The sequence below is a fragment of the Pleurodeles waltl genome, chromosome 6, assembly GCF_031143425.1.
Source record: "Pleurodeles waltl isolate 20211129_DDA chromosome 6, aPleWal1.hap1.20221129, whole genome shotgun sequence".
Lineage (NCBI taxonomy): Eukaryota > Metazoa > Chordata > Amphibia > Caudata > Salamandridae > Pleurodeles > Pleurodeles waltl.
In genome coordinates this window covers 116,472,797-116,489,958 of record NC_090445.1, presented here as the reverse complement: position 1 = coordinate 116,489,958, position 17,162 = coordinate 116,472,797, and the positions used below count along the sequence as shown (strand labels likewise).

The window sequence follows — 17,162 nt, the reverse complement described above, 5'->3', positions numbered from 1 at the left end:
GAAGTCCCCTTCTGAATTTAGAAAGGAACTGGTCAATTTAGTTCAAATAAACTTTATGGCGCCTTCATTCAAGGCACTATTGTTTGAACAATGAAAAAACTGTAGTCCTAGCTAAGCTGCTGGACACTGATCCTACTTTCTGGCTTGCACATTTGGGTAAAGACAGGGCCACTGGAATTCAATCTGTGAGCTTCAGCCCATCCATAGACTTGCCATTTGCCTGCTCCGTCTCTCTCACATCCTTTGTCCTCATTTGTCCATAGCAGGCATGCCTCGTGTCGAGTTTAGCCCTCCCCCGGAGCATAGACCAAGTACTTTGATCCTTAGCCTGCTCGCGTTTTTGGAGCTACATTTCTTTCTGTTTGAGCACTTCACACAATTGCTAGTGTTTTTACAAGCTCTGTCCCACCCGTTGCAGAGCTCTCTCCCTGTAGCTTCCAGACAGTCTGTCTGTTGTGCTGTCTCTGCCTGTCCTTCACCCATACCCTTTTCTTCTCCCAGCAGCTTGTATTTTATCCTAGGATAGGGCCCATGCTCCTCCATGACTTCCCACTGCTCCCAGGCTCTGGCAGTCTGTCTTGCCGCCATTCAGGGAGTATGATCTGTGTCCACAGCAGAAGCGCAACGCCCATAGTGTTAAAACTCTATTACACATCATGGATGCCAGTATAGGTAGCAGGTGAAATCAGGATGAAGCTAAATATAGCCCACTGCAACGCTTGAGGGGTAGGTTATATGTGACGTGCAGCAGATCTTTACATTTCATAGAAAGAGCATCTTCGTTACTTCTGTTGTGAGTGCCATCATTTTATCAACTTTATTTCTCTGCAGGGAGCCAACACAGGAATGACCAGGTTCACTTTATATTGAATGTGTCATGCAACCACCCCCAGACGATAACAGCGGCGCGTGATACTTACTACCCTACGTGTGCGCACCTGTTCCAAAATATGTATTGCTGCATAATGTATCAAGGCCTCTGTATTTCTACTGCCATGATTGCACAGCAGTAGAAATACGGCAGCAGAATGTATGAATTTCTGCTTGCAGAGACTGCGTGTACTCCAATGGTGGTTCCCCATGCTTCACAACGCACAATAAACATTGCATGTATTGTTCCTTTTCACTTGAGGAAACTACAGCTCTTGAATTCATCGCTTCTGTGCATCTATGCATGAAACACTTGCTAAAAGGGAATTCTTCATGTACATATGTGTATACAAATGTTATGGAAAGTAACTATGGTATAACTGTGTGTCCAATGTAAGTGGTGAGTGTACTTTATAATGTACCACAATTGTATTTTTTAATAAGGAGTTCATATTCCTTTGGAAGACGTTTTATGTTCCATTCACATCATTATGGATTTCAGGGGATAGTGCATTGAGACTGGATGAAATCAAAGTGCTGCTTCCCACTGAAATAAAACAGTAATAGGGGAGTTCAGCCAGACTGTCACAGATGCACTGTTTTCTTCAAGCGAGTTTTGATCTGATGGCTTCATTGCAATTGCCCTTGGAACCAGAAGACTGGTTCAAATTTTTTATTTAACCCCTTGAATAAAGTGTCTAATCGTGAACTAAATACCCCCCCTTGTTCATTTTGATGCACTCTCAAAGGTTGAGAGTGCATCAAAATGTGATATACATGTTATTGTGTTAAATGATTAACTGGATATTTGACATGTTCCTCATGTGCTGTTCTATTCCAATAATATTCTATGTGGTCTTAAAGCATCTATGATGTTGCACAACCACGTGCTTGCCTCTTAAGTGAAGTGTATTGAAACAGTTTCTGTTTGGTGCCTTGTTCCTCCCTGGCTCAAGGGGAATGCAATTTTTCCTGAATGTTCTGAGTGAATGGTGGAGTATGCTGTTTTATGGATGCACAGTGAGTTGTCAGGAGAATTTTTTTAAGTTCAGTAATAAATATTGTTTTTATATCACGCAGTGCCTTTGTGGTTTGTATATATATTTTTTCTTTTTGGTGCTGTTCAGAAGATGTTCCTTCATGTTCACGAAGGTTTTTTTTAAGTACAGCAAATCGGTTTCATGACACTTTCTGTAAAGACATAATTCCCAATCTGCTATTTTATAGTATTATGATGCCACTTAGACACTTTCATTTAATCTCCTATGTGAGTTTATGTAGCATAATTCACCTTTTAAGTGGCTTGAATTTAAAAGAACTGTGTACTACCACTCCCCATCCCCTTTGTTGTCAGTCATTAGGTTGAAGCCTACTAGATAGTATATCTGTCTGGTTTGCTAGAGACATCTTGGGAACATTCAGGATGCTTCCCTGGAAATGCATTCCTTACGCTCATTGCTTACCATTGGGTTTATGGTTTGCAACTCAAATTTTATGGCTTTCTGCTTGCTGACTTTCATTGTTTTGGGCTGCACAGAGTAAGTTGGTCCCTCCCAAAGAGCAAAGCCTTTTCACACCAACTCCCCTTGCATTCTTCCACAAGTGCTCCTTTCTGTAAATGGGCCTGTAAATCTTGTTCTTATCTTGTCACATTTGCTGTGCATTGAAAGACAGAGGCCAAATGTCAAGCACTGTCTTCCAAGGTAGATTGGTGTTTTCTTTTTTTTTTTTATCTTGCTGGACACTGCGGGTAGGAAAGGGGTTTCTTTTAAGTGAAAATTCAACTGGACTGTGCAAGTATTTCAGAATATATCATAATTAGGAACACACACACACGTAGTACTGTTTTTGTTAATTCTGAATGGAAACAAATACTTTAATGTGATCAAATCAATATACTAGGTGGTGCCATTTCCACACTCTACAGTTTGTGCGCTGTATAGTTTTATTAGTAAAACTGTATGTGCTAATGTACGGGTCATTTCAATTGAAAATGTGTTGTCTCTAATGGCAGTGTGCTACCATGCCGTGCATACTCCACTCTACACCACTCCAGTCTACTCTGCACCACTCCACACCATTGCACTCTACATCACTCCACTTTACACCTCTCTGCAACACTGCTATCTATGCCACTCAGGTCTAGGTCACTCCAGTCTATTTTACGTCACTCCAGCCTATGCCACTGAACTACATGCCAATACACGGTATGCCACTTTAATCTACTCTATGTCACTGCACTCTACTCTGCACCACTCCACTCTGAAACAATCAACTCTGCGTCACTACACCCTATGCCACTCTACGCCACCGAGCTCTATGCCAGTGCGCTCTAATAAACACCAGTGTACTCTATGCCACTGTTCTCTATGCCAGTGCAAGCTACAACAATGCACTGCACGCCACTACTCTGTACTACTGCACTCTATGCCAATGCACTCTACGTCACTGCACTCTGCATTACTCCACTCTATTCCACTGCACGCTATGCTACTCCACTCTGCAGCATTCTATGCCACTTTACACTACTTTACACCACTGCACTCTACATCACTCCACACCACTTTACTATGCACCACTCTAGTCTGCGTCACTGCATTTTATGACACTTCATTGTACGCCACTCAATTCTATGGTGCTGAATTCTATGCCACTGCACTCTGTCCCACTACTGCAACACTCTACCTCAATGCACTCTACAACAGTCCACTCTACTCTGTGCCACTCCATGCCACTGCATTTTACAGTACTCTAGGCCACTTCATTCTACTGTGCACCACTCTATCAACACCACTATACACCACTCTATCAACACCACTCTACTTTGCACCACTCTATCAACACCAGTGCACTATGCACCACTGTATTAACACCACTGCATTCTGTGACACTCTACTCTGCACTAATGCATTCTTTGCCACTGCACTCTACTCTGCACTACTCCATTCTTTGCTGATGCACTCTGCCACTCTACTCTGCATCACTCCGCAATATGCCACATTACTCTGCATCACTCCACTCTATGCAACTACAATCTGCAACACTCAACCCTATGCCATTACACTCTCTGCTACTCACCTCTGCACCACTCCACTCAGCACTACACACCATTGCATTCTACTATACACTCTAATCTATGCCACTGCATTCTACAGTGCTGCATTGCGCACTACTGATTTCTATCCAACTGAACTCTATGCCACTATACTCTGCAACACTGTACGCCAATGCCCTCTACACTAGTCTACTCTACTGCTATGTATGCCACTCTATGCAACTCCAATAGACAATACTATGCCACTCCACAACACACTACTCTTCGTGATTCCACTCTATGACACTCCATGCCACTCTCCTATACGCCAGTTAAGTTTTAGGCATGCTGACAAGCAGCCACACTGGTGTACAACATGGTTAAAAACATTGGTAAAGGCAATAGCTCTTGCACAGGTGAGACCTATTGGCTTTGTCAATGCTTGTTATACATGGCAATACTGTTTGGGCAAATATTTCACCTCATTAGAACCAGCTTAACGACCAAGTACATAAATGAGCAACTGAAGGATGACCAGTTAACCTTTCCAAAGGGTCCTTCAACACGCACAAACACACATCGCCACGTTTTAGTAACTTTTGATCCGTTTGGGCCACAAACAAAATATTATTTTGTTTTTTGCTTAAATCTGCAGATTATACAGTAGATTATGTAGCAAACTCTTAATTGTGCGAAAAAAAGCCGCGGCGGCATATTAACATAATTCCAGTAGGCCCGGGTAAAGAACATCCTTCTAACATGACGAGTGTGCAGAGAGTTACAACGCAGGTCTTTTCCTGCCAACCGGCCTTCTGGCTGGCGTTCAGCGCGTGCATCCAGCATGAAAAATACAAGTTTTTAGATCACCGACAGTCGCCTTTAATCACTAGGATAAATACCGCTTGGAAGCACATTACACAGACCCATCCTCTGCCCTTTCAAAAGATAAATCAGACCTGCGAAAGCTCTGGCAAAAACAAGCTGCCGTCCCATTCCCTTCATCAGTGCTCCCGTTGCCAAGCAACTGCTAGACCACCGGTTACCCGGCAGGTTGGGAGCAGGGCCTGAGGAATGCTGCATGAACTTGGCGCACAGAGGTAGCCCGCAGACCATGAACCCAAGGTCGGCAAGCCGAAAAGACCTCGAGATCTCGGGCATCAATGAGGCTAGGTCGAACATCCATATCAGCAGCACTTTAAGAGTCATTAAGCAATCCAAAAATACCTAGAACGTAAACCCGAGTGCTCTTGTACGACGCACGAATGATAAGTTGCATTGCTCAACAATTCGACGGTACACCTTTTAGCACACAAGGCAATATTTTTCCACACCTTTACGTAAAAGCACATCTCTTAACGTGAGGCATTCAGCACGCTGAGTTCTGCTGGCTTTTGAAAGCTATCTTTCTTTGGTTTGTAGCATTCATTTAGGTTCGGTTCCACTTGAGTCTTGGTGCGACGCAACATTAAGGTCTCAGGGAACGAAGAAGGTCGAAGGGAAGCCGGCAACATCCCCGGAGTGGACCCTGCCCGCACCTTCCGAGGGTGTCTAGATTATAAGATTTCCACTATCCCTTCCCCATCCATTCTGATCCACAAAGACTGGTGGTAACATCATTTTAGCATTACCGCTTTGCACTGGGGAGCTTTGCAGTGAGGTAATAAAGAGTTGAAGTGGAGCTTCTCTGAAGAATGGAGGCTTGCCAATACAGGGATTTTTAAGAGGGTGAAAGAGAAATTTACATTTTCGTTTAATAAAACTCTCCATACAGACATCCTCTCTTAAAGGACAATGGAGCCAGGGGGCTGAAGCATCTATACCCAGTGCTTCTTAGCAGTGGTAGCTGTACGGGCATTAGCTATTGCTTGTGTATGATGGGCGACAGGATTGAAACGGGTTCAAGAAACGTAAAGGATACTGCACATCCAAGTTTCATTTAAGTGTGCAAGAAAAGCCATTTTGGGGAGTAAAGGCCATGAATCCAAGTTTTACTCGTGCAAAGCGCACTTGCCAAGGTGAAGGAACCATTCAGACTGATCAAACTGCTGTACTCCTAAATGTTTGTATTAGGAACGGCACTAAGGGCCTGATTACGACCTTGGCGGACGGGACAATCCGTCACAAACGTGAGGGATATCCAGCTCGCCGTATTACAAGTTCCATTAAAGCCATTAAAGCCCATGGAACTTGTACTATGTTTTTTGGAAAGGTGACTACATATTGCAGAGGACACCCACAAACTCGGTTTTGGATATTCATAAATTATTTTTTTAATACTTTCACAACATAAAAACGTATATAAAATTACTCTTGAAAAAGACACCCGCACATTTAATAAGCGTGCAGATACATTTATTGCTCCACCAAAAAATCTCTGTGGATAGCACCCCCACCCACATTACCACATTATTTGTATGGCCGAGCACAAAGTGCTCCGTCCATTCTGTAATATCTCCATTGGGCTTTAAACCAAGCCCATGCTACGTCAGTCACTTGCATTGGTTTGTGGGCTTGCCTTTTAAAATCCGCTTGCTTTCGTTTGTGAAAAGCATGCATACGTCATGCCTTTTCCGGTGTTTAGCCCACCTACACAGCACCGTTAAAGTACCAAAAACATACGAAGCTCGATGTTTTCAGCCTGGAGTCAGGACTACTTTATCTGTTTATATTACACGCAGCGCGATCGCGCTGCATTTTACATAGCGCGATCGTGCTGCATTTTTTTTTTTGCTTTACAACGCTAATAGCTCTAACTCGAACAAATGCGAGACCCGTTGCATTGAAAATACTTGTTTACTCAAGCAGTTTGACTGAAATTCCACAGTGGAATAATGGATTTTCAGGAGTACGTTTTTTTTTTTCTCCTCCTACTCAAGCAGACCCAAGCCCCTATCATCTTTCAGCAAGGTTCGAGATAGAGTTTACTTAGTTTCATAAGCATTGGCACTACTGGGAGCAAAGGACTTTTGTGATAGCCACTAAAAAAATACAAAAAAGGGATAGATGGAATGCTTAAATTAACCTCAATCACTGATAATTACTCGGGCCGCATCCCAGTCCGTTCTTATTTTGCACATCATGCAACCTCAGTTTGGACCTAGCAATATGCAAATCAGTCTTGACCCTGCTCCAATAGGCACAGTCCAGCCTGAACTGTTACACCAGGTCCTCCAGGACCTGAACACAAGCAACCCGAGACCAGTTTTGCCCTGATTGGGGTTCATCAGTCAGGTGCAGCTTGGTTTCAGTGGCACAGTGAGCACGCAACAGATGTATCGGCATACTCGTCAGACCTGGAGCTTTTCAATGAATTTTACAAAAAAGTGATGGATGGAATGCTTGAATTAATCTCAGCCACTGGTAATTACTAGGGGCGGCCACCTAGCCCATCATTATTTTGCATAAGTCACCTCAGTTTCGACCTAGCAATATGCAAATCAGTCCATACCCTGCTCCAATAGGAACAGTCCATCTCTAACAATGGGTTGGAATGCTACCCTGGGTGATTGTCAATGATTAGGCTTAATGCAAAAATTCCTCCCATCACCTTTTAAATGCTTGATTTAACACCCTAAGTGGCCAAGTGTTAGCCCAGAAGTGGGTGCTGCAGCCACTGTGCCACTGTAATCAAGTTACACCCCACTAATGGGCGCAACCAGTCTGGGGTTTGTGTTCTGGTTGAGGAAGGACTTGGCCTGGCAGTTCAGGCAGGACGGTTCCTACTGGAGCAGGGTCAAGTCGGATTTGCATATGGCTGGGTCCAAACTGAAGTAGCATGATGGGCAAAGAAATAGTGGGTTGGAATGCTATCCAGTGTGATTGCCAGTGGTCAGACTTATAGCAAGCATTCCGCCCATCACTTTCAGTGTTTGATGTAACCCTTTAAGTGACTAAGGGTATGCCCAGCATTGGGTCCAGTGCTCACTGTGCCAATGAAACCAAGTTACACTTGACTAGCCTCAATCAAAGCAAAACTGGTCTTGGGTTGCTTGTGTTCATGTTCAAGGAGGATCTGGCATGGAAGTTTGGGCTGGTCTGTTCCTACTGTAGCAGGGTTGAGACTGACATGCATACTGCTGGGTCTAAACTGAGGTCACATGGTTGGCAAAACAGTGTGTTGGAATGCAACTCTGAGCGATTGTCAGTGGTAAGACTTATTGCAAGCATTTTTCCCCATCATCTTTTGTGTTTAAAGCAACCTGCAATTAGTCAAGGGTATGCCCAGATGTGGGTCCTGTGCTCACTGTGCCACTGGAATGAGGCTACACAGACTAATGAGCCCCAATCAGGGTGAACTGATCTTTGGTTGATTGTGTTATGGTTCAGGGAGGACCTGGCCTGGCAGCTTGGACAGGACTGTTTCTATGGGAGCAGGGTCAAGACTGGTTTGCATATGGCTGGGTACAAACTGGTGTGGCATGGTGAACAAAAGAACAATGGGTTGGAATGCTACCCGGAGCGACTGCCAGTGGTTAGACTTAATGCAAGCATTCCTCCCATTAACTTCTATGTAGTTCCTTGTGGTATTCAAGCACTGTTACATCTCCTTCAGACCGATTTGCCTTCAATCATAGAAAAGCTAGCAGTGATGACCTTTGTGAAGACGAAAACAGCACTGAATCCGTGATGTGGTCACAGTTTTAGTGATTTGGTTTATTTATACCATAAAACTACAGTGTAAAAAGAAAAATACTAAGATATAATTAAAAATTAAAACAGCTTAAATATGAAATTGATGCATTCAATTGAGATATTAGTTATAAAATCCTGGTTACATTGGTATTTACACAGTGAGACCAGGTACAGCAGAGAAAGTGCAATGACTCAGTTTCACCTTAAAGCAGTAGCAGGTCAATATATCTACTTCACTCACAGTGAGTCACAGAGCACTGTACTATCACGGGGTCAGATGTGACTACAAAGGTTTCAAGTAGGTGATTAAGCTCCTCCTTACAGTACAAAAATAAAATGGAATAAAAAGGAAAAACCTCGGTTTGGCAGCACTCAAAACAGGACTGGCACTCATCAACCGCCTTCAACTGTGGGTTTCAAGTTAAACAACTCAGTACCCTCCCAGTGCATTCTGATCGTCATTTAAATAGCTTGAAAAATATGTTTTTCTTCTAATCGTTCTTTTTCTTACACCAACATGTTTTGCTCATAGTGAGCTCTTTGGTGGAGGACAGCAGGTACTGACTGTCAAACCTGTTCCTGCCTGAATGTTTACCATTCATTATCTTGTTCCACTTGCTGTGTAGCTAGCTTTACCAATTTTCTCCTGGTACCATGATTGAACCCTGAAGCTTGCTTGTAGGCTTATGAACGATGCAGTTCCCTTCAAGCCAGGATTACATCTGTATCCTTATCTGTATGCTTTATTTCAGTATACTCCTAGCACCCTCTGAGGCCATTCTAGCTGGAAGATCAAAGGTTCATCCCTATGAATCTGAGAACTCCCTAGTGAATTAAATACATCCTGTAATGCCAGTCCTGAAGAGGCAAGAACCTAATCATGCAGACCCAACACACTATAAATATATATCGAACAGATAGCATTATCCACTCAGATCTTAGATTTCCCAAAGCAAAACAACCTCCTCTCCAATAGACAGATGGTTTTCCGACCTGCAATAGACAATGAATGAGCATAATCTGCAAGTTGGGACAAACTCAACACCTTTGACTCCAACAGTTAGACACACTCCCTCTTGACCTCTTGGTAGCGTTTAACAAGGTGGCCAATCAATTGCTACTTCAAAGACTAAACAATACAGGAAGCCATGGCACTGGGCTAAACTTGCATACGTCCTACCTCAAAGACACAGCGCAAATTGTGAACATGCCTCCTTTTTAATCAGCATAATTTCTGCAATGGGTATGCGTTTTCTGAGGCATAACCATTGACCTTTTTCTTCCATGTAAACCTGGCCCCAATCTCTGAGTTTGTCAATTCTTTCAAGATTACCCATATTAACTACGATGAACCCGGATTGCTTTAAAATTAAAAAGACCACCCAACCTAGCATACTCCCCCGAAAGCCTACAGGCACTAGACCAGTGGATTCTACAAAAAATACTTTACCCTCAATTCCTCAAAAATAAAGAGGGTCATGTGGATTATGGAAAACCCATGACCCCAGCATATCCGACCAAAAGTAGAATTAATTTCCTCATCACCTCGACTAAAGTGAAGAATTTGGTGTGATTAATGAGTCTAAACTCTCACTACATAATCAGATCTGTAATGTAAGAAGATGTGGTTCCAACTCAACTGAGACCACTGCAACTTTTCTTTCCTTGTATGGGTTTCCCCTACAGGATCGAGGCTTTGACATTACAAGTAGCGTCAAGTACTCATCATGCAACCTAATTTGCATTCTGTTCACAAAGCGCAATCAAAGAACTTCAGCAAATCCAAAATGCAATTATCAGACAAGTTCCTAGCTTGACACAACTATTTCACACATACCTGGTCTGGCTAGCAGAATCTAAAAGAAGAATCTCGAAGTTCCTTCTCTGAACAGACTTTCATTCTATGTTACACCATGCAAAAGAAAATAAGGATGATAAATGATCTTGAATTTAGAAAAGCTATAAAGAAAATTTTCTAAAAAAAATATATATAGAACAGGCCCCTTCTCCACAGAACCCAGGTCCTAATTCTGCAGAATGCAATCAATATTTAGTGGGACTGGTTTATATGCTAGCAGATGGTGCTACAGTCACTTCCAGGTGGCCTTTCTATAGGGCCTCCTTGATGGTTTTGAAAGTGCCTCTAGAATATCTTGCGCTATAGCAACACTAAGAGAACACTACATAATAAAGGGTATATTTTCCTACAACTAAGTAGTCTCTGTAATATATGCCCTGTGGATATACTGATGCTCACTGATGTAATCTCAATGTATGGCAGGGTTCACCCATATGACGGTGATTAGATTCATGCATTACTTCTCCTTTTCTAACACCCTCTGCAATACTTCATTCAACATAACTAAATTACACCTTCAAACCTCACGCATTTCACCCAACGGACCCGTATAGGTAAGAAGACAATCCACATAATTTAAACTCTGCACTTGAAGGCTGTGCAGAAACCCAATGCGAATCAGAGCACTTTATATTTTAGGGGTTTGTTCCACTATATAACAAAAGGAGTAGCTACTGCATAACCAGTAAACAACCGCTTCAGAAATCTCAGGGGGCATGAAAGCGCTATACAAGTATAAATAAAACACTTGCTTTTTTGTAGCCATTTGGCCTTCCTTGTTACTATGAATACTAGAGCATATTACCTTTCAGTATTATGGCATTTTTGATTTTCAATTCAGTTCTTAGTTCAGGATCGATTTACATAGCTTTTCCGGTTCTGATGTCAGTTTCCAGCACTCAAGGTGGTTTGGCCTACTCAACTCATCTTTGTTCTATCAGTCCTCTTATGTGGTATTCTCTATCTAGATTCAGATTTTTTCATTTGTTCAAGCCCTGGCAGTCCCTTGCCGTCTTTTCCCTCGAACTCTTTCCTACATCACGTTCCCCTTCACCCAGACTTTATCTGTCTGCATAAGTGGGAGACTTTGCTGGTGTTTAGTGCACTTTTTAGCCCTGGATACACGTCGACTCCGATGATCCAAGTAAGGGTCCCAGCCCCAATAACAAATTACCAATTACTCACAACTGGTCTATCGACTTATCTATAACAATATCTACTGTTTACGCTTTCCACTCTTACTCGTCCGTTTACCCTTTCTATTCATCTCCCAGCGTTAAACTATTACAATTGTATGTGTCACCAACTCAAGTTATCATTACACCTCCCAACACCCACGGCAAAGTACACCGAACTTTTAATCTCTAGCCCGTGTCCTACATTGGTCCAGTCCACAGTCACTGGCACAAGTAGTCATGTCTGTCCTGCCCACTTCTTTACTGTCATGTATAGTATGCCCCCTGCATGACATACGCTAGAGTGCTTAATATACTGAATTCCTGAGTGTCCTGCATACCTGCATGACCCAGGTCTAGTGATGTCCCCCGACACTCGGACATGTAAGTTTTGTGCAATGGAGACATTTCACAAAGTTGATGCATTACAAAGAGTTTTCACACATTTCGCCACCAACATACATTATAAAATAAACCTTGTGATATTTTAACCTAAAACTGTTAAACCTTGTTCATACATCTTCAACTGACATCCCATCAAACCTCTATAGCATGCTAAAGATCATTTTCAGCATGAGACATGGCGGTTCTGCAGCCAGGCAGTGCAGGCCAGTAACCCAGCTCATAGCTATGGAGTCAGGCACACGCATTACACTAGCTTTTGTCTTCACCGCTTGTCTTTCCAAGATCAGTCTTTCATCCCACTAAAGGACAATAATCTGCCTATTTGTGGGGGAATTTTATAAAGTCCCAAACTGATGTTTATTGTAAAGGGCAGGATCGAACGGATAACGGAAAGAAAACGTGCAAACTGAAGCCCTGCCAGAAAGTACAGATTCTGTTCTATGTGTTGCTTGGCATGACTAAGTGATTTATGTTAGTTTTTCAGGGTTCTGGTAGAATGACAAAGTGAAGGCTACTGTGCACAACGGCGCATTAAGTGGAAAGCAATCAAGAAAGTTCCAGCCAGCTGCTCCACTCAAAGTCCTCTTCACAAACACAGATACTGCTTGCAATGCACTCAGGACTCGGCTTTTGACGGTGTCTGTGTTTGCCAAGTGAGGACTATGTATCTAACCTCGATGAAGGAAATCTCAGATCGTCCAAGACAGACTCTGGTATTAGATACTGGCAGGAGAGTTGATCAGCTAAGATGGACTCTGGGTGTTCAGCTAGAAGGAGGTCTGAATCGTTCAGGATAGACAAAGGAATTTTCTTCTGGGAGGAGGCATGTGCTTGACAATGGACAAATCAGATCTAGCCATGGGGCAGTCATGTCCCAGATCATATTGGACAATTTAGAGATGTTTCCCTCACATGAAGGTCCAAACTACTCTGTTAGGGACGCTGTGTTTTGTGCATGGGTCGAATAGGTTCCATATCATGTCATATGGATAGCCTTTGTGTCTTGCTCCCTAGAGGTAGATCTTTGCACATGTATAAATAACTCTAAATATAGCCTCTAAAAAAATGTACAGCAGACCACCACCAGCATTTGTCAAATAATCTAAAACAATAATAAATTAATCTAGTAGAATTAAATACAAAAATTAATTGAACTATTACCAGCCTTTCATTTCACACTCAATCACACTGTGTAAAAAACTGCATGCATTAAGGTGTAAAATCAAAAATACTGACCTTAAAACTCCAGTAGTTTGGTTGCTAACAAAAATAACAAAAGAAAATACCATTAAGAAACTGTCTTTTATTGAGACAATATATATATATATATTTATTAACTGTATGAAGTCCCCTTCCTAAGGCAAACTCACCTAACCTCTAATCTCGCAGAAAGGATATTCCAAGCCTGCAGAGCTGAGGTCAGAACCACCATAAGTGCTCCGAGAATGAGCCATACTGGAAGTATGTGGCAAATGGAGACAAGTGTTCGAGAGCCGCTATCCAGCGAGGGGACAAGCATTTGTAAACTAATGGTAGGTGTAAATCTGCATGGAGGATGGGTGTCAGGAGTCTGCTTTCTGAAAGGTGTGATCTGGCTTGACGATGTGTGCCTAAGGTGTGGTGTCTGAGAGGTGTGATTTTGCCTTGGCACCATCATAAAAATGTATTTAACCCTCCTAATTTTTGAACCCTCCAGTGGAACCAAAATATTACCATCCGATTTAGCCCTTATGACTGTTTAGCCAGAGGAAAGGCATTTCAATGTTATTTCTAGGGATAAGGGGTGAAAAATGAAAAACTAGTCTAAATATAGTTATATAGTTCACTTTCTAATCTAGAAGCTGCCAAACTCTCATTTGGATTTTAACCAACAAAAGGGGGATTATGATTTCTGGTAAGATCGGGGTATCACGGTCACCATTTCAAAAGAAGTTTGAGAACCAGGATTTTTAACCGTGATGCAAATTATTTGACTTTCGCTTGCCAACATGGCACCATGTTTTAAAACCATGGTTTATCAAACTGCAAACCAAACAGCAAGGCAGAATAAAAGCACAACATGGAATCACTTAATTAGGGATTAGTGATGCATAAATTAAATTGTATTGTACCTTCATTAGGAGAAACTGGAAGATGAAGGCTGACAGTAGGTCAACAGTGTATCCAACGCACACCAAGGACAAGAAATGGGAACAAGTGCATGTAACCCAAGGACAAATTAAATGAGGAAAAAAAACTATCTTGGACCTCCCAAAAAGGTGACAACAGAGGTATTGAAACACTCTGCAGTGACGCTGTTGGGAAGTAGGACACTAAAAAAAGAGACTGAGAAAACTAATCAACACAAATGAGATACAATTTATGTAGAACGAGTAACGTTATGTGCTAAAGTGACAGCAGGAAAGAAAGGCATGGAATAAGGAATATTTTCAGATAAAATACAAAGCAGAAGTTCAGGATGTTACAGATGTAGGATGGGGGTTCTTGCGAGAGGCAGCACACTGAACCAGACACAAGAAATCTCCAGACAACCATGCTGGAAAAGAAAGGAAGCCATGGAGCCAGGAACATGATCTTTAAAAGAAACACTATGGACAGTCAAAGTATGAAACAAGTGGTGAGGAATGTCCAAAAACCAATGCTTACAGAAAGCATGGAATGAGCAATAGGGTTTTTCTATGAAACTCGGATGAGTACTCATAGATCATGGCATTCATCGTTTCAGGTGATTAAGGTACTTTGACTCCTAGTCCTTGCTGTACCTCCTTCAAAATCGGTTGGAAAATTGATATTTAAATATAAAAAAAAACTATGGTAGCCTTCAGAAAAAGGTCTCTGTTTAAAATCCTTAGAACCCCTCATATCAAAAACACCCAACGGTTCCTTTTATTCCTTTGCCAAGAATGCACATTGTGACACCACATATCCAGTGGGACGGCTAGTCAAAGGAGTGAGAGCTTAGACTACCTGAAGTACAATGGTGGCCATTTTTAGTACTCTACTCTACTGCATATTCCACCATACACCAGAGGGACGAAATGGAAGCAGAAACAAAAATCTGTAATGAAGCATATAATCTGTATGGTTTACTTTTTAAAGTAGCACCAAGTTTGTGAAAGATATCCACAGTATGCAGCCCACAAAAAGGTGTTTGCAGTAGCCAACTTAGCAACCCTACAGATTTCTCATATAAGCACCTGATTTTAGGAAGCGTACATATGGTACATCTACAAGTGGGACTTTTTAACAAGTCATGATCTAATTCCATTTCATAAATGCAGGGTGCTGAGCCTGGCCGAAATACAATATCTGCAAAGCTATTCGGTGAAGAGGCCTTTGTTCTTCTGGATAATGTTTAAATAAAACATGGTGGTTTTGTCTGCGTCACCTGAATGAGAGCAGGAATGAACTTAAAGGCACACAAAATATCTTGACTTCTCTGTCTAGGGGTAGTTAAAGTTGAGGGGAAGATCACCACTTTGTTCCCCAGAGAAAGAATTTGTTACTTACCTGTAACTCCAGTACTCCAGCGTTGGCATCTTATATATATTCATAATGCTTGAATCATTCCTCGTCATCAGGCTGGAAATCCCTGGTACATTAAAATAGAAGTACATAGCGTTATAATGGCCACAGGCCTCAAACAACAACATTTGTTTAGAGCACGTCTACCTCATTTGAAAGAACACAAACTTAAGGCCAATGAGGTGGAAGCTTCAGCTCTCCTACTCCCCCTAGGGGCTACCATACCTCAGATTTCAAAGCACAAGTGTGAGAAGAGTAAATAAAGAATGAGTGTATGACCGAGAAGAAGGAAAGGCCGCATGTGAATATATAAAAAGATACCAACAATGGAGAATTGAAGTTACAGGTAAGTAACTATTTTTTTTCGTAAAAATTGGATCATTTATATATTTGCATGCTTAAATCAGAATATCAAGCAGTACACATTATAATACATAAAAGTGGGAAACAGGCTTCTTAGGAAAACCTTTCCCACTGCAGTGTCAGCTTCTCAATCCACGTCAAGACAGTAATGCTTTGTGGAAGTGTGTCTGCTCTTTTAGGTGGCTGGACAGCAGATGTGTTTTAAATGCACATCAGCATAGAGTGTTGCAGTTGAAGCCATGCTTCTGTTCAAATGAGACCTCACACTTACCTAGAGTGGATGCTTGGCCTTGTCATACAAGAAGGTAACGCACGCCAACATCTAACAAGCTATCTTGTTTGGACAGGGAATGCCCTCTTCATGCCAAAAGGCACAAACAGCTGGTCTGATGTGTGTATGTCCTTTGTCTTGTCTATGTAGAACCTGAGAGATCTACAAATGTCCAAAGAAGGCAACCATTTATTTGCTGTCGTAGATGGCTTTGGGAAGAAAGACCAGAGAATAACAGGTTAATTTAAGTGAAAGTCAGTAGAAACCATGTGTGTGAATTTAGGGCTGGTTCTCAAAATAACGGTTTCCTTTGTGAATCTGAGGAACCCTGCCCTGATGGTGAACACACAAATCTCACCCACTCTCCTTGTAGATGTCAAAGCTAGGAGAAGAGCTGTTTTCCATGAGACACATTTCAAATGTGCCTTGTGTATTGCCTTAAAAGGAGGGAGCATCAAATGAACGAGGCCAGTACTAAGTTCCCATGGAACCGGAGAATGTCAAGGAGGTGGGAATACTCTGAAGAGCCCTTTCATAAATTGTTTTATTACCTACTGAGAGAACAGAGGAGATAATAGTTCAGTTCTCTTGAACTTTGAAATTGTGGCCCGAAGGACCCTGACTGAAGAATATTTAAGTCCACCCATGGCCAGTTCCAACAAATGGGGGAGAATATGATGAGGTCTTATTTGAAGAAAATGAAGCCCTTTTGCCCTGCACCAAATACAGAAATGCTTCCACTTGGCATTATAAGTCTTTGTGGTCGCTTGAGCTTCAGCCTGCACCAAAATATTTCTACAGTCTTGTAGTAGATCCAAATGGCCAAGCTCTAAGTGGTCAGGTACCATGTTGTCAAGTTCAGAGACTTGGGTTTGTGATGGAGAACCTCTGTGGACCTGGAGAGGATCTCGATATGTACGTCAGAGATCTGGCTGGAAGTGCTGATAACTGTAGGAGATCGCTGTACCAGTAGTGGCATGGACATGCCAGAGCAAAAAGATCAGAGAGCAGTGATCTATCTTAGCCTTC

General features: G+C 42.1%; 1 protein-coding gene across 3 annotated transcripts in view; it reads right to left on the bottom strand.

Moving 5' to 3' along the window:
• The window catches only part of SRCIN1 (SRC kinase signaling inhibitor 1), a 758,648-nt gene that overhangs the window by 512,123 nt on the left and 229,363 nt on the right, over window positions 1–17,162 (bottom strand). For 2 of the 3 annotated variants that reach the window (XM_069237488.1, XM_069237489.1), the window contains one exon: window positions 13,211–13,234. The exons of the other annotated variant lie outside the window; for it this stretch is intronic. In XM_069237488.1, coding sequence (XP_069093589.1) covers window positions 13,211–13,234 — 24 coding nt within the window. The remainder of the gene's footprint in view (window positions 1–13,210; window positions 13,235–17,162) is intronic. 3 annotated transcript variants of the gene reach the window in all.